At 46.8% G+C, this 22,751-nt stretch overlaps 2 protein-coding genes across 6 annotated transcripts; both read right to left on the bottom strand.

Annotated features, from left to right (window-relative positions):
- Nucleotides 1-234: 234 nt before the first annotated feature.
- LOC121937068 (occludin-like) lies at nt 235-13,553 on the bottom strand. Of its 4 annotated transcripts, none has more exons than XM_042479934.1 (8): nt 12,110-13,546; nt 8,043-8,820; nt 6,279-6,437; nt 2,975-3,126; nt 2,406-2,621; nt 1,757-1,928; nt 1,219-1,260; nt 235-872 (listed from the first exon to the last, which is right to left on the bottom strand). In XM_042479934.1, exons 2-8 carry the CDS (start codon nt 8,736-8,738, stop codon nt 771-773), a joined length of 1,539 nt encoding a protein of 512 aa, XP_042335868.1. In that variant the 5' UTR covers nt 8,739-8,820; nt 12,110-13,546; the 3' UTR covers nt 235-770. The 4 variants fall into 4 exon arrangements, with proteins under 4 accessions (XP_042335868.1, XP_042335870.1, XP_042335869.1 ...); XM_042479936.1 differs by lacking the exon at nt 12,110-13,546 and adding an exon at nt 11,614-12,047; XM_042479935.1 differs by lacking the exon at nt 12,110-13,546 and adding an exon at nt 9,877-10,384.
- An 888-nt stretch (nt 13,554-14,441) lies between these two features.
- LOC121937066 (MARVEL domain-containing protein 2-like) lies at nt 14,442-19,751 on the bottom strand. Of its 2 annotated transcripts, none has more exons than XM_042479931.1 (6): nt 18,720-19,751; nt 17,088-18,181; nt 16,589-16,776; nt 15,935-16,106; nt 14,954-15,004; nt 14,442-14,779 (listed from the first exon to the last, which is right to left on the bottom strand). In XM_042479931.1, the coding sequence occupies exons 2-6, from the start codon at nt 18,093-18,095 to the stop codon at nt 14,657-14,659; spliced, it is 1,542 nt and encodes a 513-aa protein (XP_042335865.1). In that variant the 5' UTR covers nt 18,096-18,181; nt 18,720-19,751; the 3' UTR covers nt 14,442-14,656. The 2 variants fall into 2 exon arrangements, with proteins under 2 accessions (XP_042335865.1, XP_042335864.1); XM_042479930.1 differs by having other exon boundaries at nt 17,088-18,311.
- Between the last annotated feature and the right edge of the window lie 3,000 nt (nt 19,752-22,751).

The raw sequence follows: 22,751 nt of genomic DNA on the forward strand, positions 1-22,751 counted from the left end.
GCAGGCAGCGCCATAAAGAAAATCAAAACACTATGGCCAAAAATGTGTCTGCCTGGTGCTTTGTACAAAATCCAGCAGTGGCTCTCTTTTAAAGAAATCAACAGTGAAGAGCTCTTTATTCATTCCTTTACAGCCACAGAAAACAGAAATTCTGGCGAGGGTTTTGGAAGCTGCCATTGTAGTATTCCGCGCCAGGAAGGACATGCCACCCATGCTGCCCTGCCATGCGCTGCAAGGCAGAGCGGAGAAGGGGGGCATTTCCCTAAACGGCTTCACCTAAATGGGAATACCTTTGCAATAAAACTTTCTGGACAGTTCAGGCTACAAGACCGGCCCCTAAAACAATTGCTTTTAAAAAAGAAGAACTTTACATGACGCAGATGATTGGAAAGATAATGGATACTATCAAGATATCGTTCCAAAAAGGAAGGCTGTCTCTTTTTGGTCTCTAAAAATTAAAGCAACCAGCTCTCTGGGTTGAAACTGTGCAGCAGGTTTGGATTTTTTCCCCCGGATCCTTTCTTGAAGTCCTTTTTCTTTCATTTTTTGGCACAATTGAGTGTCCTGGTGTTGAAGAAGAATCAACCTGGAGTTAGTCTTCACTCTGGGAGGTTGGCACTTCGACGGGTAAAAGGTTTGTTGCATTGGTGAACGTTTCAATAAAAGCCAGCCTCCACTTTTGGGGCGTCATGCGTTGATAGAAAGGTGAAAGACTTGCCATCCATCCCCTGTTTATATTGCCTTGGGCGGCAGGGATTCTCAGGCGCCGCTTACCCTCTGTGCTTGTCGTAGTCGCTCACCATCTTCTTGATGTGGAAAAGCTTGTTCCTCAAGGATTTGGTCTCCATTTTCTTGGTTTGGTAGTCAGGAGTCTGCGGCGTTGGCGAAAGAGAAGGAAAAAGACATCAGGAAAAGAGGTCATTCATTGGAGTCCTTTAGCTTTGCAGGGAGGGAAAGATCCCAAGAAAGTTCACCCCTTCCCCAGCTCAAATCCTCAGAAAGGATGAAACCCTGGAGAAAACACTGACCTAGAAGAGTCCCAATGTCTTGACAAAAACCAGCTCCTTTTATTGGGAACCATGAGGACTAGCACTTTGTGGGGACACAGGTACGGTCCCTCCTTTGCACACAGAGGGGCCCGAGCTTTGGAACCCAGGCATCTGCCACTAATGCTGGGACGGATCCCTATAATCTACCCATCTGTTGTAGGGTACTCACTCGCTTCAAATCCTTCAGACGGTTGTATTCTTCGGCTACCCCCTGCAAGAGAAAAACACCAGAGTCAGAAGAGGACTAAGACCACGAGAAAGGAAGAGAGAAGCACTATGATCAAGGGCAGTCTGTCACTGAGTAGGGCCAGCATCAGCATCAGACCCTCCAGCTGTCCCTATCTGGCTCCATCCAGCCTCTGCTGTCCCACTTTTTTGGCTGTCCCAATTTCTCCCTTTTCCCTCTCACTCCCCCCCCGCCTTTTTGTCCTCCACTTACTTCACTTACTGCAAACTGAGTTCATAGTGCAAAAATAGAGTTTTCACTCAATTCAACAAGAGGAGAAAAGGGAAGAGAGGGCTTTTGTCTCGCTGCCTTTTGTCTTTCTTTGGAAATGTGATCAGGACCCAAGAGAAGGACCTCTCCTGATGATCTCAAAGGCTCATACGAGGAGATACAGTCTGCCAAAAAGCCTAGACCCGATCCATATAGGGCCTGGAAGGTCATTGCCAACACAATCTCCCCTTCCCCAAATCAGGTGGCGAACCTGGTACTGCAGGCTGTCTTCAGCCAAGAGGTCCAGCTGTTTGCTGAGTTGGTTGATCTGGTCGTTGACACTGTCCATTTCGGCACAGAGCTGCTTGTAACGCTTAAGGTCGGTGTCAAACTCCTGTTTATACGTCTGACGGACGTCATCGGATGTGATGGGAGGGTACAAGCTACGGAGGAGAACGGAGGGGGTGGAAACCAGGTGAGATCTTGGTAGGGATAGGGAGCATCTTTGGAAACGCTGCACATTAACAGGAAGGAAGAACCAGTACTCTTAGGACATGCTTAGCCATGAAACTCACTTGAAACCCACATTTTCCTTCTGGAATGAATGACAGAAATCCCAAACCTTTGGGCTGGAGGAGAGACATTTGAAAAATTCCATCCAGTACCCCCAGAAAAATATTCTTAGAAGATATTACTAATTACTTCAAAAAGTAGCATGGATCCTATTTCTAACATTGCTTTTGACAAGTGACTTCATAGTTCCACTTGTTACCAAAAAAAGCAGGGAGACGCAGAGGTAACTGCGTTCTCAACCCAATTGCAACTTCCAACTATAAGAGACTGGTCAAATGGTAGTGCGACGCTTGTACATTTCAATTCCCGTTCAAGATGGCGGCACTTCCCCCGCAAAGGAGACGTACCTGCTCCAGTCGTCCTGGTTGCGCTCGTCACTGGACTCCACAGCGGTGGTGTAGTCCGTCTCGTACTGGGATTCGTCCAGCTCTGGGTTCCTCCGGCGTCGCCTCCCGCGGCGGATGGGTGGCTTGCTGGCGCTTTCCCGGCTGGGCTTCTCTTCCAAAGTGCTGGTGCTAAAGGTCCGGTCGGGCTTGCCATCTGTGGGTGTCTGGAACGGTGGGCTGGAAATGCCCCAAAAAAGGCCGTGGGGGTTACAATGCGTCCCGGGATGTCAGAGAGGTCTGAACCCTATTAGCAGACCCCTCTTTAACTTTACCATTTTGGCAGGCTGTTCTGATTAATCCCCTGCCATCCCACTTTCCTAGCTCCTTTTTAAATGCCCCAGGTTCTCTTTCCTTCTCCACTTTCCCTCTTTATTGCCCTCTGACTTCAACTGCAGCAAACTGAATTCAAAGAGCAAAAGTCCAGGGCAAGGGGAGAAAATTCCCCAAGAAAAACATTATCTATCCAGACTTTCGCCTCTCTACCTGATACTTAAGTGATGGGCAAAAGTCACAGCCCCTTCCTTACCCACCTGCTTGGCTTTTCTGGGGCATAGTAGCCATTTTCAGGGGGCCGGTAGTCGTAAGAGCTGGCCAAGGCGTTGGCGGGGCTTGTGGGCTTTTCTGAGTAGGCCAAGGTGGCTGTTTCGTCATGGCTGCTCACTCCGCCGTTCACGTTCTTCACCTAGGAAAGGAGCAAATGTGGTTCCAAAGTGAGCACAGGAAACAATTTCACCCCACCTTCTCCATGGCTTCCCTTCCAATATTCAAAGATAGCCATCAAGGCAAGCTAAACATGCCCAGGTCCCCCAGTCGCTCCTTGGTTTTGAGAGCTTTGACCATCTTGGTCCACCTTCTCTGGACACCGTCCAGCTTGTCCACGTCCTTCTTGGACGATGCGGACCAGAACTGTTGCTTTAGGCTGAGACTTCAATGAGCTGTTTGAGGACCAGGGAAGGGGATGTTGTCTGTTCTGCCCACTTTTGTCCTTCCCTTCCTGGTCCCTTGGAGGAAGGCGCACCGCCTTTGCTCCAGGAGCATCAAAGAGCATCGGATCTCCAGACAAAGGAAGCCTGTGCTCAGAAATTTACCAGGAATTGTGGTTTGCATTTAACTCATGGAAACTGGTGCATTTTGGAACACCAGGAGAACCCTAAACTTGGATCAGACCAACAGTTGTGGCCCCTAGAAATAATTTTTATTACTTTTCTTTCCTGTAATACATTTCCATCACTCATGGCAATGTTTGAATTTTCTGCCATTAAGGTAACTTGGTTCCTTGTCTTTACTTTTTGCATTTCCTTGTGGTTGTTTTATTAACGTATACAATGCAACCTCATATCCATGGGACCAGTATCCTCAGTTTTGCTTACCCATGTCCAGAAAAAATGTTATCTCTAGGCATTTTCTAGTCCAGCGCAATTCTATGGTATGCTTCCAATGAACCTTAACCATAGAGTCACAGTGGAGGACTTAGAAATGCCTAGAGAGGTGCTTTCTATGGGAATCTCTAGGTCCTCCAGCACAACTTCAGCCTCCATTGGAAGTCATTTGTTTCAGTGTGCTATTATCCATGGTTATGCATTTCCACCATAAGACCGGGAAGTATCCCCATAGATACGGGGGGCATAGTGTACCCTGCTTTTCCCCAAATAATGGGATTTAAGGTGGCTTAGAATTATTAAGAACAATACAGTTTAAAAACTAGACAAAAACATCAATAAAAAGTATAAATATAAAAGTGTTTTTTTAAATGAACAATTTGTAATGTTAAGGTCATTAAAAGACTATGTAGAAACCAATAAAACTGAGCAGCACATCATTAAAAGCTCATCTGAGTCCAGCTTCTAAAAGCCACTGTCTGTTAGGCTTGAACAATGTTAGATGTTTGGACTACACCTCCCAGAATCCCCAGGGGTGAAATATAGCATATGGGGGTATTGGGAAGCTTCTAGTTCCAAAAACAAAAGGCGGCAGCTTTCCAAAGCTGTGCGAGAGGGAAAGTATCTGCTGTCCCTCCGTCCTTGAGCCCAGCGGCTCTTGTCCTTTGACCGTCCCGACCCACAGTCAGAACATTTGCCTCCTTGCTTATCTGCTGTTTTCAAAACATGGCACAGAATGTAATGAGGATCTTATCTTGTTGAGGGAAGGAGGATTATGGCAACCTTGAACCCGGGTGAGGCTGGAGGGCACATGCTTTCCCTGGGCATCTAAGATGAAAATACAAATGAACCAGTCTCCCAACACAAAGGCAAAATTTTTGCAACAAGCACAGATTTATCAGAGACGATTCGTTTTGGGGTGCGTGCATCTGTGATAATTTTGGGGGGGAAACTCTGGAGGAAAAGAGGAAGACAGGTGGATGGACCCCATCAAGGAAGTTTGGGAAGGTCTTCTTTCCTTTCCATCCTGCTTAGTTGCATGCAAGTATTTTTTTGCACTTTTAATAGTTATATTATTATTAGTAGTAATAGTATTAGTACTAGTAGTATCCCACCCTTCTCCCAGGACTGGGACTCGGGGTATCTTACAACATTAAAAGCAGTACAATTAAAAACATACAAAAATAGTACATTAAAACCAAATTAAATTAGTACAATAATTAAAACAGATTCCAAGCTAAAATATCAAAAAACTTTAAAAATATTATTATATTTGTATTTAATACACACACACACACACATATATACATATATATACATGCATACACATACATACAGTGGGCTTTCTGCGTATGCTCACACCCCATTAGAAATAATGGGATGCGTGTTTGCTGTGCAGTGTAGCGCATGCACCACAGGCATGTGCACCATTTGCCAGTTGCCACGCGGCTTCAGCATAAGCTTGAATCCGCATATGGCGCGAGTGCACTGTATTTATTATTCTATGTATTTATTTATTTAGTTTGCAGCAATTGAAATAAGCTGAAGACAAAAGGGGAATGTGAACCCAGGTCATTTTAAGACCAGCATGGAAAGTGGGATGGCAGAGAATTAACTGTGTCTGTGCAGATGATATTCAGATAATCATCCACAGCAAGACCAGAGTTCGAATTCCCCAGCCTCGTAGTCGTAGCTTCAAATCCAACATTCAGGTTAATGGGCTCCTCCCTTGAGGCTAATAAATTTGCTTTCTTGAGTCTGCTCTCTTTGCGCAGGACGTAAGAAATGTCCTCTTGGATAGAATCAAAGTCCGTTTTGCTGTGCGAGAAGGATATTGGCAATGTGTTTCATTGGGATCTAGGTTCGAATTCCTGAGTAATTCACTCCTTGTGAAGGAATTTTGACAGGTGTGCATTAAAAAAAATCCTCTTATTTTGGGGATGCCTCGATGTCTTCCCAGGGCAACTTGTGCCTCTCATGCCCGGAGCAATGTGCCGGATCTTTTGGGGATGGTTTTTGTGGTTAATCATTGACGCAACCGAAACTGACACATATCATAAGCAAACAGGCGATATAGAAATCTTTTCTCTTACATACACCACACACACACACACACACCAGTCCTAATTTTATATATTTATTTTTCCCTCTGCTCTCGCTGATAAAGCCAGCCGTGTCCATGAGTCATTCAGAAGGACATACAATGGAAGTCAGAGAGACACCCCACTTTTTTCAGCCCTGGGTTCCCCATTTGTTTTGCCAGGTGCCCTTCCAAATCTATGATTCTACCCCAAAAGGTAGAGACTGAAGCCTTTTGACTGGAGCTAGAGGGTCATTTCTCAGGGATGCTTTAGCCATGGATTTTCCCAACGGCGGAAAGGGCCAGATGACCCCTGGGTTTTCCATCCAACTCTACCAAGAACGAGGTTCTCCCAACTAACCATGGTTAACTCACCCATTCCTCCACGTTGGGGCCCTCCTGAAATGCCGGTGGTCTGTCCCAGTAAATGTTGGGTTGCCCGTATCTCCAAATTTTCTGGCGGGTTTTGTGAGCGAAGAAGCAAATGATGCAGAGGAGGATGACCAGGAGGAAACCACAGACAATAGCAATGGCCTGGAAGGAGGAAAGGAGAAGGAAGAAGGTTGCAAGGTATATTTTGATTTTCATCCTGAAAAGCCACCAGGCAGCTCTTCCCAAACTTTGCTCCTCCAGGTGGTTTGGACATCACATCCCAGAATTCCTGGCCAAGATGACTGGGGCTTCTGGGAACTGAAGTCCAAAGCACCTGGAGGATCTAAGTTGGAGAAGCAGCACAAGGAATTCAAAGTGGTGTACATTTTATATACCAATTAGTTAAACCTTTTGGTCCCCCCAACGATGACCGGATGCTGTAAGCAGCTGGGTCTCAAGGGAAGTTACTTTTCTCTTGTTTATGGAGATGACATTTTATTAACTATCTTTAATTGACATTTTATGACCTGTCAGTCAAGGGCCAGAAGAAACATCTGGACCACAAATGAATCCAGAGAGCAATATAAGGCAGGTCTTTGGGGCTCTTCTTATCAGCCTTATAGGCCAAATTCTAGGTGTGTGCCACTTTTCCTGCTGACTAACCAGCTCCAATTGTTTTCTGCCCAACCCTAAAATGGTTCCCGTCTCCAGATAAGTTCCCTTTTTCTTGCTTCTGAACAACAACAAAAAAAAAACCCTTCCTTCATGTTTGCTTTAAAACAGTACGTGAGTTTTTCCTGACGTCAACCAACTTGGCCCACGATCGCAGCAATTGGGGTTGCCACCTTTGTCTCTCATGTTGTCATGGATCATCTCCAGGCAGGAGGCAAGGGACGAGTTATAAAGTAACTCCAAAAAGTAACTACAACATTCTTCATTCTGCTCATGAAGTAACTCTGGGTCCGTCAGTGGTCTGCAAACTTTGGTCCTCCACAGGGATGTAGCCAAGGGGGGGGGTTCTTGGGGTCCGGACCCCCCCTTCCATTAGAAAAATGAATGGTGCATGCTGCTGCGCTGCCGCGCCCAAGCCCTATTATAATGGTGGCACTTAGTCTGGACCCCCCGTTCCTAAAATCCTGGCTACGTCCCTGTCCTCCAGGTGTTTTGGCCTTCATCTCCCAGACTCCCTGACTGTTGGCCAAGCTGACTGGGGTTTCTGGGAGATGAAGTCCAAGACAGCAAGAGGATTAAAGTTTGGGAAATCACTGGTCTAGAATGCAAAATTACAGCCCCCTCCTCTGAAGGATAGCACATACTCAGTTGAGATGATGGCAATGATTACAAATGGTGGTGAAGACAGGTTAGTATTCTTGCCCCCAGAAAATTAGGATGTCCTACCCAGGCGAGGCGGGCCTGGGGAGAGCACTTCATAGGCAGCAGTGGAGCAACCACTGAAAAGCCCCTGTCCCTTTCAATACCATCTGTTTCAAGCTTTTGTCAGAGGACCAGAGTACATCTGTTACTGTGGATAAAGGAGTGGTGAATCCACTTTGGGCTTCCTTTCAGGTCCTCCTACAGCCATGCAGGTTGTATGGCAGCCATTCCTAACAGGGAGCTGTACCAGCACTGAATGTCTTGCACAGACTAGCATTCCAATGGCAGCCCGTAAGAACTAGAGGAAGACTAGCCATAAACCTGAGCGTGAAGCCACCATCCCAACAGTAATGAATCTACCAGATAATGGAGGAGACTCTTGACAGCTCTTACCTCCTGCGGGTCGACGATGCAATAGTGGTAGAGGTACTGGTTGAAGTAGGCCCCGGTGGTGTAGATCTGGTTGCACATGGCCAGCATAGGGTTGGTGTTGTAGTAGTAGCTGCCTGACATCTGGGCCCGGGGGTTGACTCCCATGACGTAGACGATGGAGGCGATGAGCATGATGAAGGCCAGGATGGCGCACAGGATGAGGACCACCAGGTAGAACCGGCGGGAGCGCGATCCGCTCGACTTGGTCAGGCTAGTGATGGCGAGAGCCAGGAGGGCGATAAAACACAGCACCGACATGGCGATCATGAACCCGTTGGCCGAGCGGGGGTTCATCATTCCCCCGTAGTAGCCTCCGAGGCCGCCTCCGTAATAACCGCTCCCATAATAACTGTTCCCATAATATCCGCTCCCGTAAAAATTGCCCATGTTTCCTCCGTACATCCCACCGTAGCCGTAGCCGTATTCCCAGGCCAAGGTGGAGGCCACACAGGCAAAGATGGCCACGCAGAGGAAGATCCCAATGCCCTCCAAGATCCGTACGATGCCCGGAGGAGAGTTCCATTTGTAGAAATGCTGGGGCACGTCTTCCACATAGTAGGAACCAGGGGCAGGAGAGTGGATGCCGTACCCATAGTCATCTTCAGGGGGGCCATAACCAGCGGGTGCCCCCTCGTATGGCTTCTTGCTGTTATACATGCTTCAGAGAAGCAGGCGCTCCACACCGTGAATGGATGGATTCATAGACGGAGCGGATGCCACCCACTGTGGGTGCAGACGGCTAGGGATAAAACAAAGATACACATTAAGGTTCAGGGGATGGGGCTAAGTCCCAGGAGTAACTGCAGAGGATGTGGGGGTCCAGGGATTCCCATCTCGCATGACCCCTTTTCCCAGTCAGGTCACACCATCCTGTTTCAATGCACTGGGTACCCTTTTGTTATTGTTATCATGGCTTCTTTTGGGCAGGGTAGCCAGCATGGTATAATGGTTTGAGCATTGGACTACAATTCCGGAGGCCAGGGTTTGAATACTTGCTTAGCTATGGAAACCCACTGAGTGACTCTGGGCAAGTCACACTCTCTCAACCTCAAAGGATAGCAATGGCAAACCTCCTCCAAATAAATCTGGCCAAGAAGACTGTGATAGCAGCAACAGCAAATATTCAGGAGAAATGCATCACTACCCTTGCAGTTAGTTTTGGAGTGAGTTTGGCAAATGGTTTTAAGAAAAAACTGTTTTAATAATGGGTCTGGGAATTTAATGGCTTCAGGAGCTACATGGGCACATTCTTTGCCCACCCCTGTGCCAAGTTATGGTGCATGGATATCTCCATTAGACCTTGTTCTTTTGAATAAGTATTTTATTTATCTGATTGCATTTATTAAAATATTTACATGCCATGAGGCCACAGTATTCCAATTTTATTTTATCTTTTCCCATTTAATGTATACCCTGCCTTTCTCTCTGCAGGGGAGCCAAGGTGGCATGAGATGTTTCAAAGGCACAATGCAGTTTTGAAAAGAAAGTTCTGCGTTAAAACACAATTAAACTCATCTATTTTAAAAACGCAAGTGAAAAACAGCCTTAAAAGATGCTTACAGACATAATAATATAAAAACACTACTATACACACACACACACATTAAAAGCTTTACAGAAACTTCTTTTAGAGCTAACAGCGCCCAACCCATCTGCACCCCAAAGTCTGTCTTTGCGCCAATAATGTGAACCTGTTCTCGCCACTGTCTCTGAAGCTTGCACTCCACTGAGGTTTGTGGCAACCGGCTCCAAAGAGGTGGCCCATTGCTCTACCTGCTGCCCAGGCCCTCCTTACCCACGGTGCTGTCCGGTTGCCCACTGGCCCTTCCCACAGAGGTCAAGCGTCCAGCCGGTCCACAATCCCTCTCCTCCGGCGAAGAGCCGGACGCATCTGCGGCTGTGCAAGACTTCAAGGCTGTTCCTTGAAAACACAAAACAAAGCTTCCAGGAGTGGAAGCCAGCCTGGCATCTCGCCTTTCACCTGATAAATAAATAATTCAGGATGGGGATTTTATTTTTTTAAAAAACACCCTGCTTTCTCCTCCGCAGCTGCCAAGGAACTGCCTTTGAACTTGACACACAAAGCTTCCTCCCCTCGCCCTGCTGTTGTTGCACACAACATAGGGTCTCTTTGTTCCTATCCTCCTGTAACACAAACACACACACACACACAGAGCTCAAGGCCTGGTCCTCACTCTCCAGGTTCCATGCACAATCTCCCAATGAGAGTTGCGGTTGCTGTCGTGTGCCTTCAAAGTTGTTTCCAACTTATGGTGTCCCTAAGGCAGACCTGTCCTGGGGTTTTCTTGGCAAGTGTCTTCAGAGGGGGTTTGCCATTGCCATCCTCTGAGGCTGAGAGAGTGTAACCTGGCCAAAGCGACCCTTTAGGTTTCCATGGCTGAGCAAGGGCTCAAACCCTGGCCTTGTGGAGGGTCAGATTTCTTCCAAAGAGCCCTTCCTTTGAGGCTGAGAGAGTGTGATTTGCCCAAAGTCGCCTAGCGGGTTTCCAAAGCAGGTTGAGGATTTGAAGCTTGGTCTCCTGGAGTCCAGTGCTCAAACCAGCACAATGCCCCCATTATCTTTGCTGGGTTTCTTCGGAGGAGGTCGGCCTTTGCCTTCCTCTGAGGCTGAGAGAGTGTGACTTGCCCAACATTGTCCAAGCAGCTTCCATGGCAGCATGGGGATTTGCACCCTGCTCTCCAGGCACCAGGGATGTAGCCAAGGGGGGGGGGATCTGGGGGTCCGGACCCCCCCCTTCCATTAGAAAAATGAATGGTGTGTGCTGCTGCGCCGCCGCACTCAAGCCCCATTATAATGGTGGCACTTAGTCTGGACCCCCCCCTTCCTAAAATCCTAGCTACGTCCCTGCAGGCACACTAGGCCAATGCCCCAAACCCCACCGGCTCCCTTGTGATAACCACACAGTCACAGCCATTATCACAAGGGCTCCCCACCCACTGAGGGTGGAAGCAGAGATAAAAGTCTATTTTTCTTTTAACTGGCCTGGGTGGTTCCTACCTTATCCTTTCGGCCAAGGCCTTTCGGGTTTCGAAAAAAGGAAAGGCAACAAATATTTATTTTACAAAGCACTCAGGGTGCCTGAGGCTGGGGAGGAGGAGAAGGGAGGGGATGTTTCAGAAACAATGGGTACGTTTCTCACCACCATCACCACCTCCACCACCGAGGCCTCCTCCTGCCAAGTCCCTTCACTGCCTCCCAGCCTCTTGTCTGCCAAATTCCTTCCAAAGGCACACATTCCTCCATGCAGAGGGTGGGAGTCCTGCTTTTCATGTCTTACATTTTGCAAAAAAAGGTCAACCTGCTACTTTGAGGGCTCAGGGCACAACTTTGGCCCCCAGGTTTAGCTGCCTGAGGTTTGCAATTCAACATCTGCATCCCCTCCAAGATATACCTCCAGTCCATTCCAAGATGTGGATGGAAAACAGGACACGTGTGGCCAAGGAACATCAGAGTCCGGCCAAGGTGCAAAAAGTTATCAGTGAGGAAGAAGAGATATGTTAGGAAAGGTTACCGTAGTTTTCTTTTGCCCGACACAACTGGGAAGTCATGCGGCTCTGCCTCCTCTTTTCTTCTCCCCCTTTGTTGAGTTAATGGCTCACAAACTATACTGTGTCAACCTCAGTGTCTGTTTCTTTTAAGCTAAACAGTCTCAAACGGTGCAATCGTTTCTCACAGAAGGGTGGTTCCATCCTCTTGGTCATTTTTGGTGACGCTTTTCAGCATTTCTCTCCAAATATACGCTTTTTGGGATTTGACAACGGAGTCCAATACTCCATGTCTGGTCACAGTGAAATTTGCCTTTTTGGAGTGAGCTTTGTTGGAGGAGCCAAACGTGTCCCACCAAAGATCACCTGCTGCAATAAATGTTTCAAAGGTACCATGAGGACCTTTGGCCCTGGGTCTCTTTTGTGCACCTTGGCCAAGGAAACCTCTGGAAAGTTCGCCCATATATATATATACCACAAAACCACCTTCACCACCATCCAGATAATTTGGTTTTTTCTTACCTTGACTTGTCCTTGCTTTGGCCTTCCACCCGAAGGGGTTGTCAATCCCCTTCCCACACAATTCTCCGTTATTTTAAAGGTTGCAATGAGGAGTCATAGCAGGAACCTGTTTTCCTCTCCAGTTTTGGAGCTGTCAATGGATTACGCTGTTCGGATCCAAAGGCTTTGGCTCAAGTGGATTTCCCCTCCCTCTCTCCGAAATATACACACCTTTGCGATCTTTGTTTTTCCCCTGCACACCTTTCCCTGTTCCCTTTAAAACAGCCGTTGGAGGATTAATGATTGCTAGCCAAACCTAATCATTAAATCTGGGCATGTGAACACAAAACACACACACACAGAGGCCTTCTTCCGCCTCCCTTCCGCCGGAGCCAACTTTCTAGATTGCAGGAGGTTGGTACGGAAAAGCACACTCACAAAGGCCTGGCAAGCAAAAAGAGGATTTAAATCTCTCCCTCTTTTTTCACTACCAGACTCTTTCCCCCTGAATGCCAATTCCATTCCGCAAAAGCGGCCACCTTTTGCTTAAACCCTCGGCGGCCTGACCTCTGCCGTCCCATTCCGCTTTCTTAACCTGGTGGACAAAATCCGAACAGACATTTTGGGAAACCAACCCATTTTTGTCGTTGTTGCTGTTTCCAGAAAAATGCCCTACGGCTTGATGCCAATCGTTTGAGCCGAAAGCACCAGCTGAGATGTACCAAGCCACCACTCCAAACTTAAAAAAATTAAAAACTAGGAGAACTACAAACTAGATCCTAAGCTTTTAATCCCCAAACCTTTGGCTCCTGAGAGGCCTACACAACCACAACAGAGAGAGGGGCAGTGGAGTTGCGTCAAATGGAGGATTAACATGGAGCCACCTGTGGCAATGGCGCAATACTTAGCAGAGTTGCCAGATCTCTGGTCCCGAGTCTCCAGTTTCCATGGGTCACCTACATGCAAATCCACCACCTTTGCTGGGCTCAGCAAGAGGAAAGGGTCAGGTGCAAACCTACACCTCGTCTAGGAAAACATTAATTTGCTACTGTTTCCAAGGATTAATAGATTTGTTGATACAACTTGCAACTCTGTAGTGGGGTCTATGCATTTGCACTTTCCTCTTCTCTTTCCCAGATGCTGTAGTGCCAGGACTCACCCTCCACTCTGCTTTACATCCACCTTCTGGCTAGAAGCAATAAAGTTAGACTAAATTTTCCATGTCCTAAAGTTAGAGGTTAATGGATGGGAGGAAACAAGAATAATAATGTTTATAACACTCTTTCCTCCAAAGGGCAGGAATGAGGATGAGAGGCAGTGTGAAGTACTGGTTACAGTGCAACCTCCCTCCACATACACTATGACAGTCCCAATATGGCAGGGAGAATCCCAATTAATCCTCCACCATCCCACTTTTCAGCTGCTTTTAAAATGTCCGAGTTTCCCTCTCTTCCTCCCGCTTTCTCCCTTTCTCATCAGCTGACTTCCATTGCTGCAAACTGAGATCAAAATGCAAAAGTAGTCTGCACCTTCTAAAGAGGTTCAGGCAAAAGCAAACTACACCAGCCTTTCTTAGCTTGGCTTTACTTATGAGGGTTTAATTTTTCCTTGTTTCTGATATCTTCAATGTCTTTGGGCCTAGTTCCTCTTCTTATGAGGTGCCTTCAGGTCAACAGCTTATTATGGCAACCCTCTTCCAGGGTTTTCTTGGCAAGACTTCTTCAAAGGAGGTTTGCTCTTGCCTTCCTCTGAGGCTGAGAGAGTGTGGTTTGCTGAAAGTCACTGTGCTTGAGATTCACACCCTGGTCTTTGACAGTCCTAATCCAAAACTTAAACCACTAGACCATGCTGTCGCCTACTTTCATGGTGACCCTCTAAGATTTCTTCAAGGCTGAGAGATTGGGACTCGCCCAAAGTCAGTCATGGTTGAATGGGGGTTTGAACTCCAGTCTCTCAGAGTCCTGGGCCAATAATTAATATCTGAACTTTTTGAGTCCTTTCCCCCAAATCTCAGGTTCTGGGAAGGATGCCCAGGTTGGATGTTGCCAGATTCGCTCAGCCCTCCATCACCTTGTGATTCCAGGCCTGGAATGTGAGACGATGTCGCGGAAGTTGCCAAGTGTTTGAAGCCCACCCTGGGGAACATCTTGGCATCTCTCCGTGGGCACCACCTGCTCAACAAACCCTTTGCCAAGAAGAACATGTCTTTGGGTTTCCAAATTACAACTTTCTGAAGTCCTGAAAACATCGGATACCAGTCAGCCTTTGCTCTGGAACTTTCTCGACTCCCTGATAGCCCCCCCCTTCCCAGGAAAGATCACATATATATAATCATGTGTATGGAGTCATCGTCAATGTTTAAATATACAATTTATAAGAAAAACTTTAACTGAAACAAGCAGTATTTTAAATGCGGGGAGAGGTGGCCTTTCCTGGGAGACCTGTGCCATTCCTTACATCCAATGGCGGTGATGTTGGTGGAATGCCAACCAGTTTTTTGTTTGAAGCCACATCCTTTTCTATGTCTAATGCACCCGTCACATGCTGGATCTGTGTTAAGGGCTTAAATCAGAAGTAGATGGACCCCTCCTCACTGGTCTCTCGGTCGTAGGCTTGAATCTGGGCCTTGAGGTGAGCCAGCTTCCTTGCGAGGTAGGCACAGCGCTCCTGTTTCTCCAGGAAAGCCGGATCCTGGGACCCAGAGACAGAGGGGGAAGGGTTTTATAAAAAGAGGAGAAGAATAAATGAAGAAGAGGAAGAAGGGAAAGAGAAGAAGGAGGAAGAGAGGAAGATGAGGAGGGGAAGGAGGAGGAGGAAAGGAAGCAGAGGAGGAGGAAAACAACAACAAGAAGAGCATTCCCTCACCTTCTTCTTGCTCTTGTATTCTCTCCAGACAGCTGAGACCCTGCCTTGATCCTGCAGAGAGAAGCGCCGTTATATGGAGAACTCCCAGCCAGAAACCTTGAAGTACCCACATTTACAAAGAACCACAATCTCAAGCCTCCTGTTGTGGACAACCGTTCCCACATACAGTATGAGCCATTCCAGCCTGCAAGAGGCCCTTCTCTCTACTCCATCGCAGACGGGAGACAAGGCCTTCTCGGTGGTTGCCCCAGACTCTGGGGCTGCATCCACACTGGAGAAATAACCCAGTTTGGCACTGTTTTAAGTCTTTTATGGCTTAAGGCTATGGAACTCTGGGAGTTAGGAGTATGTTGTGGGGTCCAGAGCAGAGCTCTGCTCCACTCTGGGCCCACAACAAACTCCAACTCCCAGAATTCCATAGCCTTTAGCCAAGGCAATTAAAGCAGTGCCAAACCAGGTTATTTCCCTAGTGTGGATGCAGCCCAGAACTCCCTTCCTAGGGAGACGAGAATGGCCTCCTCCTTAAGAATCCTCCTGTTGGCTGGCAAAATGTCTTTATGCTACCAGGCTTTTCAGCACTTAAGGTTTAATAAAGGATGGTTTCTAAGGAGTTTATCAGACAAGGGAAATTGGAAGTATAATCCAATGTCAATCCGAACGCAATCATGGGGTTTCACGTTATTGCGTGATAGACTACCACACGCAATTTCAGGCAATAGCAAGCTATTTTTGGGCAATGGGAAGTCAGTTCAAACGCAATTCGAATTCACGTAAATTCGCTGAACTAGTGAATTCATGTGAATGCATTCTGGCCCCACTTTCCTTTCATTCAAAATTAAGAGAAATTCCTCCTGTGTGCTAAACTCCTAAGAGGGTGCTATGTTTTTATTATTACTATTATTACTATTACTATTATTATTTACTCTGTTGCTCATGCTTAAAAAAAAAAACCAGAGGCATCGATCCTGGTTCAAGAACTACCTCCAAGTCCAGTGAGCGGTGAGGAAGCTTGGACATCATGGCTTGCAGTTCTTTGAATTTCCGTAGCGCAGTTTGGACTTCACCGTGAAGCTCCTTGTACTCAGCGTATTGGTCATTGAAGACGGCTTTGTACTTCTCCCGTTCCTCCGCAGTCTTGATGCTGGGATATTTCCTGCCCAGTGACAAAATAGGACAAAGCTATGGCAGGAGCAAGGAAAGTCATGACCCCAAGCCAAAACTTTACACTTTGCTGGCTTTTAAAACAACTGCCCAAAGTGCTGAACCCATGGAGGTGGTAGGTTCAAAGCAGGGATGCCCAAACTCTGGGCCTCCAGGTGTTCTGGACTTCAGCTCCCAGAATCCCATTGGCCAAGATGGCTGAGGCTTCTGGGAGTCCAAAACACCTGCAGGCCCAGGGTTCAGGCATCATTGGTTTAAAGGATAGACTCCATTAAAGTTTGCACTAAGACTCTGAGAAAATTCACCATTATTATGGAAAAGACTAGCTGCAAATGCCCTCAATCCATAACAACTGAAACAGAAGTCAGTCTTGAAACAATGGCTAAGAAGAATCCAAATCAATATCATGGCTGGACACAACCTCCTTCTCTTACAAATGTCTTGGAATGTTTTAGTAAAGCGTTACAGACTTACAGAAGATAATCGGGGACAATGTGGGGTTTGGGGGTGTGACCCGTTGGGATGGCACAGCTCAGTGTCTCCGGGGCCTCCACCTTTTCGGAAAATTCGACACGCCGAGTTACTTTCCCTGCTGGAGGAGAGTCATGGCAGGATTCGGAGAGATGTGTCTCAGGTGCAACTTGCACGAGGATTGGCTTTTGCTGTGGAAAAAGAGGGCAAGAAGGGTAAAATGGGATATCTTTGCATCTTTCAGAAAAGGGAAAGATGGGTATATTTGCATCCAGAGGAGAAGGATCTCACTCATTATGGAGGTGGAAGTAATATTAATTTCTACTTGTTCCATTGGCAGAAGAATGGGTGTGCCACACATGGGGGGTTATTCTCTCTCGCATAATTGGCGTATCCTATTGGCAATGATGGACGTGGAATTGCATGTACAGGAAAGTGAAGACACCTCACACTATTGTCCCAAAATGTGTGTCCACTTTCTCCCACACATAAGCACACCTACCAATAGCTCCTCATTGTAGGGTCTTGCCACAACCATCTCAGTCCTCCTTGCAGCTTCATGCTTCCACATCTTGAGACAGACAAGAGACCCAGCCAGGTAGAGCAAAGTGGTAAGGAAGAGGAAGGCGATGGCGGCTATCTGTCCCCCCTCAACCCGGCACAACGCCGCAATGAGAGGGTTGTAGGCATAGAAGGAGTAGCACAGTCCACCCCGACTGACATCGTTGACGTAGGCGATGGAGGCAGCCATGTAAAGCAAGAACATGAGGAGGTTGAGACCAAATTCAGCCAAAGGCCACCAGTGGGAGTGGAGGAGGATGGTCCTGTAGTACATGGTCACACCAAGGCCCAGCAAGATGACAGTCACGAGCCATGCCAAGCTGGCCACCACCAGGACGAAGGGGGTCATAGGGCCATAGTAATTGTACCCGTACCCCGTGAGCCCGTTGTAAGGCATAAAAGAGTCTCTGTAGACGGCAGACCACTGGTAGTCCTTCTGGATGTAAGCCGCCGTACAGGCAAAGACCATTCCACCCAGTATGAGCTCCAGTCCACCCATGAGCCTCAGGAGGCCTGGCCATGACTTCATGTAGGAATACTTCCGGTCGTAGGCCTCCAGTTTTTCCTCATAGCTCGGCGGAGCAGTCGATAAACCCCCTTGGCTTGTAGGGGACAGGCCTGTCTTGCCAGACTTTGGAGGGGTGACCGAGGGTGGGAGGGGTTCCTTGACATCTTCCTCGTCCTTATCACTGATGCCCAAACTCTCCTCTCGGCCAAAGATGGTCCTCTGATGGCACTCCAAAGATGGAGATGCTGGCGGGGAGTGTGAGATGACTTCTGGGGAGAAGGTTAAAAAAGAATTCTCCCTCCAGGGCTGCTGCTTCCATCTCTGGAAGAATGTTTTCCAAGATGGGGGTATGAAACGCCGAATGGGCTTTAGGTATGGTGCCTCTGGGTCTGGAGATATATTAGCAAAGTCCGACTCCAAGCCATGAGAGGAACTGGCCATGGTGGAACATCAACAACCAGGGGAGGTCTCTGAATTTTTTGTCCAGGCTTCCATTGAAAGTTGCAAGCTTGAGGCACTCAGAATCTCTGCAACACAAGAAGGACCATTTTCTGAGCACTTTGCTTAAAATGGCTGCTGGAGCAAATCTTAACTACTTCCCCATCATCCTTCATGTGCCTTTCTTCCCAGGCAGATTGGCTGAGCTTGTTGCTTTCACTGCAGCAATTTAGAGGGAAATCAAAGCATCTGGGTTAAAATCTGGACTGAATAACAAGGCTAGATTTTAAGTTAGCCTCTTTCACCCACCAACAAAATCTCAAATATATCCTATTTTCTTTTTAATATTGCCTTTCTCCCAGTATGAAATCCAACAGACTTTCAAACAAAATTCTGCTACAACCACAGGCAATACAAAAGTTTCAAAAGCGAATTCAAACATTCATTTAAAATGCGTTCAGCACAGATTAACATTTATTTGTGCCCCTTGACAACAATTCTTTCTTTATGTCCTGGGAACCAGCAGACAACAGCTATGGACTGACAGTGGTCCCTAGATCATCACTTTGAGTAGCGTTGACTTACAATAGTTGGCCTTCCCTGGCTGTCTCCTTTCCAAGTACTCACCTGCCAGACCCTGTTTCGGTCCCAAAGTCAGAAGAGATCTGGTGCCTTTGGGATTCTAGGCATCTCCTCCACTCAGTGCCTTCACCTCTTTTTTGATTTTCAACCCCAGCAGTGCTTCTGAGACGGAGACGGTGGTGGAAAGCAACCTGACGTTCAACCAGGCAAAGGATATGCTGCGTTTCCTCTTGGTCGGGCTCAGCATGGAGCCGTCTCTTGGATATGAAGGAATCAAAGGCAGGCGACTGCAAAATAAATCCCTCTCCAAAATAATACCGTGTCAGGCTCCAGATTTAGTATGTTATCAGCCCCTAGTCGAGTTAAATATTAACTCTGGGTCATGTCCGGAGGCTGGCCGTGAGACCAGCGTTACACAAAGAATAAACCGAGAACTGATAAAAGCTCTGGGTATTTTACAGAAAAATCAACACAACTATGCCCAAGATTGGAATTTCAAAGTACTTTTGCTTTCAGGCAAGCTTGTTCTCAATTTATCTACACTGGGGTTTGGTTCCTAGACCTCCCCTGTACCAAAATCTATGGATGCTCAAGTCCCATTAAATACAACGGTGTCATGAAAAGGAAAGGAAGGTAAGAAATAGAAAGGCAAAAGGCAAAAAGGTCTTAGGGTGCTTCAGAGCAACACAGGTCTATGGGACAAGGGCACTGGGGCATTGTTTGGCCATTGCTAACTGCTGTCAATCTGAATGGAAACCCTATGAATGAGAGACCATTAAGTCTATCATCACCAGAATTCCCTAAGTCTTGCAAAGTCATAGCTGTGGCTTTCTTGGAGGAGTCTATCCACTTGCAATGCAGTCCTCCTCTTTTCCTATGGCATTCCCCTTTGCCAAGCATTGTCCCCTTTTCTAGTGAGACCTGGTGTCTCCTGATATATCCAAAGTACGATTTATTTTTGTTAACTGTCTCCCAGTTGACGTTGACATCTTGCGACCCTAGGAATGAGAGACCTCCAAGACCCCTGGTTACCAACTGTCCTTCCCAGGTCTTGCAGACTCAGGGCAGCCATTGTGGGAGGTTTTTGATGGAGTCCAGCCATCTGGAATGCAATCTTAGTCTTTTCCTACTTGTTAGTTTAAAATGAAAACTTTGAAGTACCTTGAGCTGCTCTTCCTTTTTTGTGTGGTGCAGGAACCTGTCCCTGTTCTTCCCATGTTATGTCTCTGCCTCTTACACCAGATCTATCTGTTGAAGAAATAATGCGCACAAATACATTTATGTGCTGTTAAAACGCAGAAAGCTTGGGCTGTGTTGGCAGAACATGGCCGATAGAGGGCAAGAAAAGACCAGGGAAGAACCCATTCAGATGCATCGACTGATTACAATTGGATCCAATATGTTGAACTGAATACAGTTCTTGTATGCCAAACACTCCTTTAAGGGAAAGCAAAAGGCTACAGTCTCTGTTTTAGCTGACCCAGTTCTCCCAGTGCTCCCTGTTTGGTTCTTAATGTTCCTATCCAGTGATGTTATCCAGGTGTTTTGGAATGGACTGGTCATCCCCACAAGCTTCTCCCAAACCTCCATTGGGGAGTGGTTGCAAGGGAAGGGGGGAAAAGAGGCCACAGATCTCCCCAATAATAATTCAGACCCCCAAATTTATAGCATTTGCAGTACCTTAAAGTTGCACTTAAGCACTGAGAAATACATCCTAAGAAATGGAGGAGGCACAATGTTCCTCACTGGCCATGCCCAATGGCCTGTAAAACCTCTCCAATTGCTATTTAGCCCCCCTGCCCCAGGAATACCAATGTAGTTCCAAAGCTTGGACTGCCCACCGACGTTGGGTTTCCCCTGACAAAAGTGGGATCTCCTTGTCTTCTGAGCTTTGTCTCTCTATTGCTAGGATGCAGGCAGTGAAAGAAACATTCGCTGCTTGCACCCCCATAAAAAAAGACACCCCCCCATAAAAAATGTAAGCACATACCCCAGCAAAGCGTGATGGTTTGCATGCAAAGAAGGTGAGGAGAAGGAGCGAGACCAAACATGGATTCAGAGTATTTTATTACATCAGTCTGTAATTCTGCATACGCTAGCAGTGTACATAAAACACTGTGGAGAAAAAAAAATATTGAATATTCCTAAGAAGAAATACTAAGTCCGTATCCAGAGCTGAGTATACCCTCCATCCCCTCCCCTTCCCCAAACTATCCACCGCCGCTTTCTGGAAAGACAAGAGAAGAAGGAATTAAAAAAAGAAAAGAAAAAAAGATTGATCCTTGGAATTAATTAAAAATAAAGAACCGAGGTATAAATTCCCTTTGGGTTCCTACCTCTGTCTCTTTACCACTACACTAAGAATAGCACAGATTACATGGTCAAAATGTTATTTTATTTTTATTACTGTTATTGTGTTGGGTTTTTTTTTTTGCATACATTAATATTTTTGCATACAGTCATCTCAACAGCCCTGTAAGGTAGATCAGCATTTGTGTTTTTCTTTTATAATCCTCTGCATTTCAGCAGGAAGGAAGGAAGGAAGGGGTAAGGAGGGAAAGGACAGCGTTTGCGGAGTCTGTGAGGGCAGAGGCTGCATCTACACTGCAGAAATAATGCAGCTTCACACCAGTTTAACTGCCCTGGCTCCATCCTAAAGATTCATGGGATTTGACGCTTGGTGAGGCATTAGCACTCTGGCAAAGAAGGCTAAAGACCTTGCAGCACTAGAGATCCCAGGATTCCATAGGATGAAGCCATGGCACTTAAAAGTGCTGTCAAGCTGCATCATTTCTACAGGATAGATGTATGAGAGTTGGGATTTGAATTCGGGACTCACAGTGGACAAAGTGAAATAGAAGGGTGGGAAAGGGGTCTGGTCCCTTCCAGCCGAACATCACCAAGAAGCCTTAGGGGAATCTTCGCTCCTCACCCAAAGGACAGCTGAAATAACCCACTGTCTAAGCTGTGGATGGGGATCAACTGCAAGACAGTCTCTCCCACTTGGGGTAATGGTTTGGATGAGTGTTTGGATGAAGAAACTCCACTCTTCTTTGAGGGATCACTTCAGAAATGTAATGCACCAACTCGCCTTTGTGTCTCCCACAGAGCTCTGTGCAAAGGATGACAATAGCCCCCACTTTGCTCTATTTGGGCACAATTCTTTTTGGGCACAATCAAAATCCAGCGTCCTCAGAGCTGAATTGGTGCCCTTGATGCCCGACTCCCCTGGGTTTCCCATTTTCTGGCATTTTCCATTTAATGCTTCTTTTGGGATCCTTTTCACATGTCACAATTAAAGGCCCTATAGCTGCTATGGCAATGAATCAAGGGGTCTCGCTCTCTCTCACACACACAACTGCATGCACCCAACATACCCTTGAAAGCCCATTCTTCATCCCAGATGGAGGAGTGAGTCTGCCGGAGCAAGGCATCCACTCCGGGCTTTCATCCAGATTTTTTGTCAGCTCCCAGGTGCTAAACCTATTTTGTGGGGTACAGTATCATCCAAAATCACAAAGCAGTGACACCTTTATCGGGCCAGCCAAAAAGCTTGCAATGTGTATAATGTGCATTTTGGTTGGCCCAATAAAGTGTGTCATTGTTTTGTGAATTTTGGATGATAATGGACTTTGCTGTATGACCAACATGGCTACCCTTGGATATGCTATTCTGTGGGAACAGAGCTCAGCTCAGCACCATCTTTCCCTCTTTTAAAAGTTCACACTTAAACCTCACACTCACAAAGGAGACAACCCCTCAGCTGCAACACGGAAGATCCCACACTAACCGGCACAAGTGAAGGAAATAAAAGAGTTAAACAGCACCTATTGCCCAGCGCCTGCTCCATCCAGAGTGCCCCACCATGCACTTCATACCAGACCCACCCAAATTTTAGATATATATAATGTATATATATGTGTGTGTATGTGTGTGTGTGTGAATGAAAAACCAACACCATCCTTCACTGGCAGGAGGTTTGTACCTGGCTTTGAAGGCGGCTGCTTTTAATGGGAAACAGAAACCCCCATGAGGCTTCTTGGGAGAGAACATCAACCTGTTTTCAGGCAGTAATGC

Source organism: Sceloporus undulatus, chromosome 7 (assembly GCF_019175285.1).
Source record: "Sceloporus undulatus isolate JIND9_A2432 ecotype Alabama chromosome 7, SceUnd_v1.1, whole genome shotgun sequence".
Classification (NCBI taxonomy): Eukaryota; Metazoa; Chordata; class Lepidosauria; order Squamata; family Phrynosomatidae; genus Sceloporus; species Sceloporus undulatus.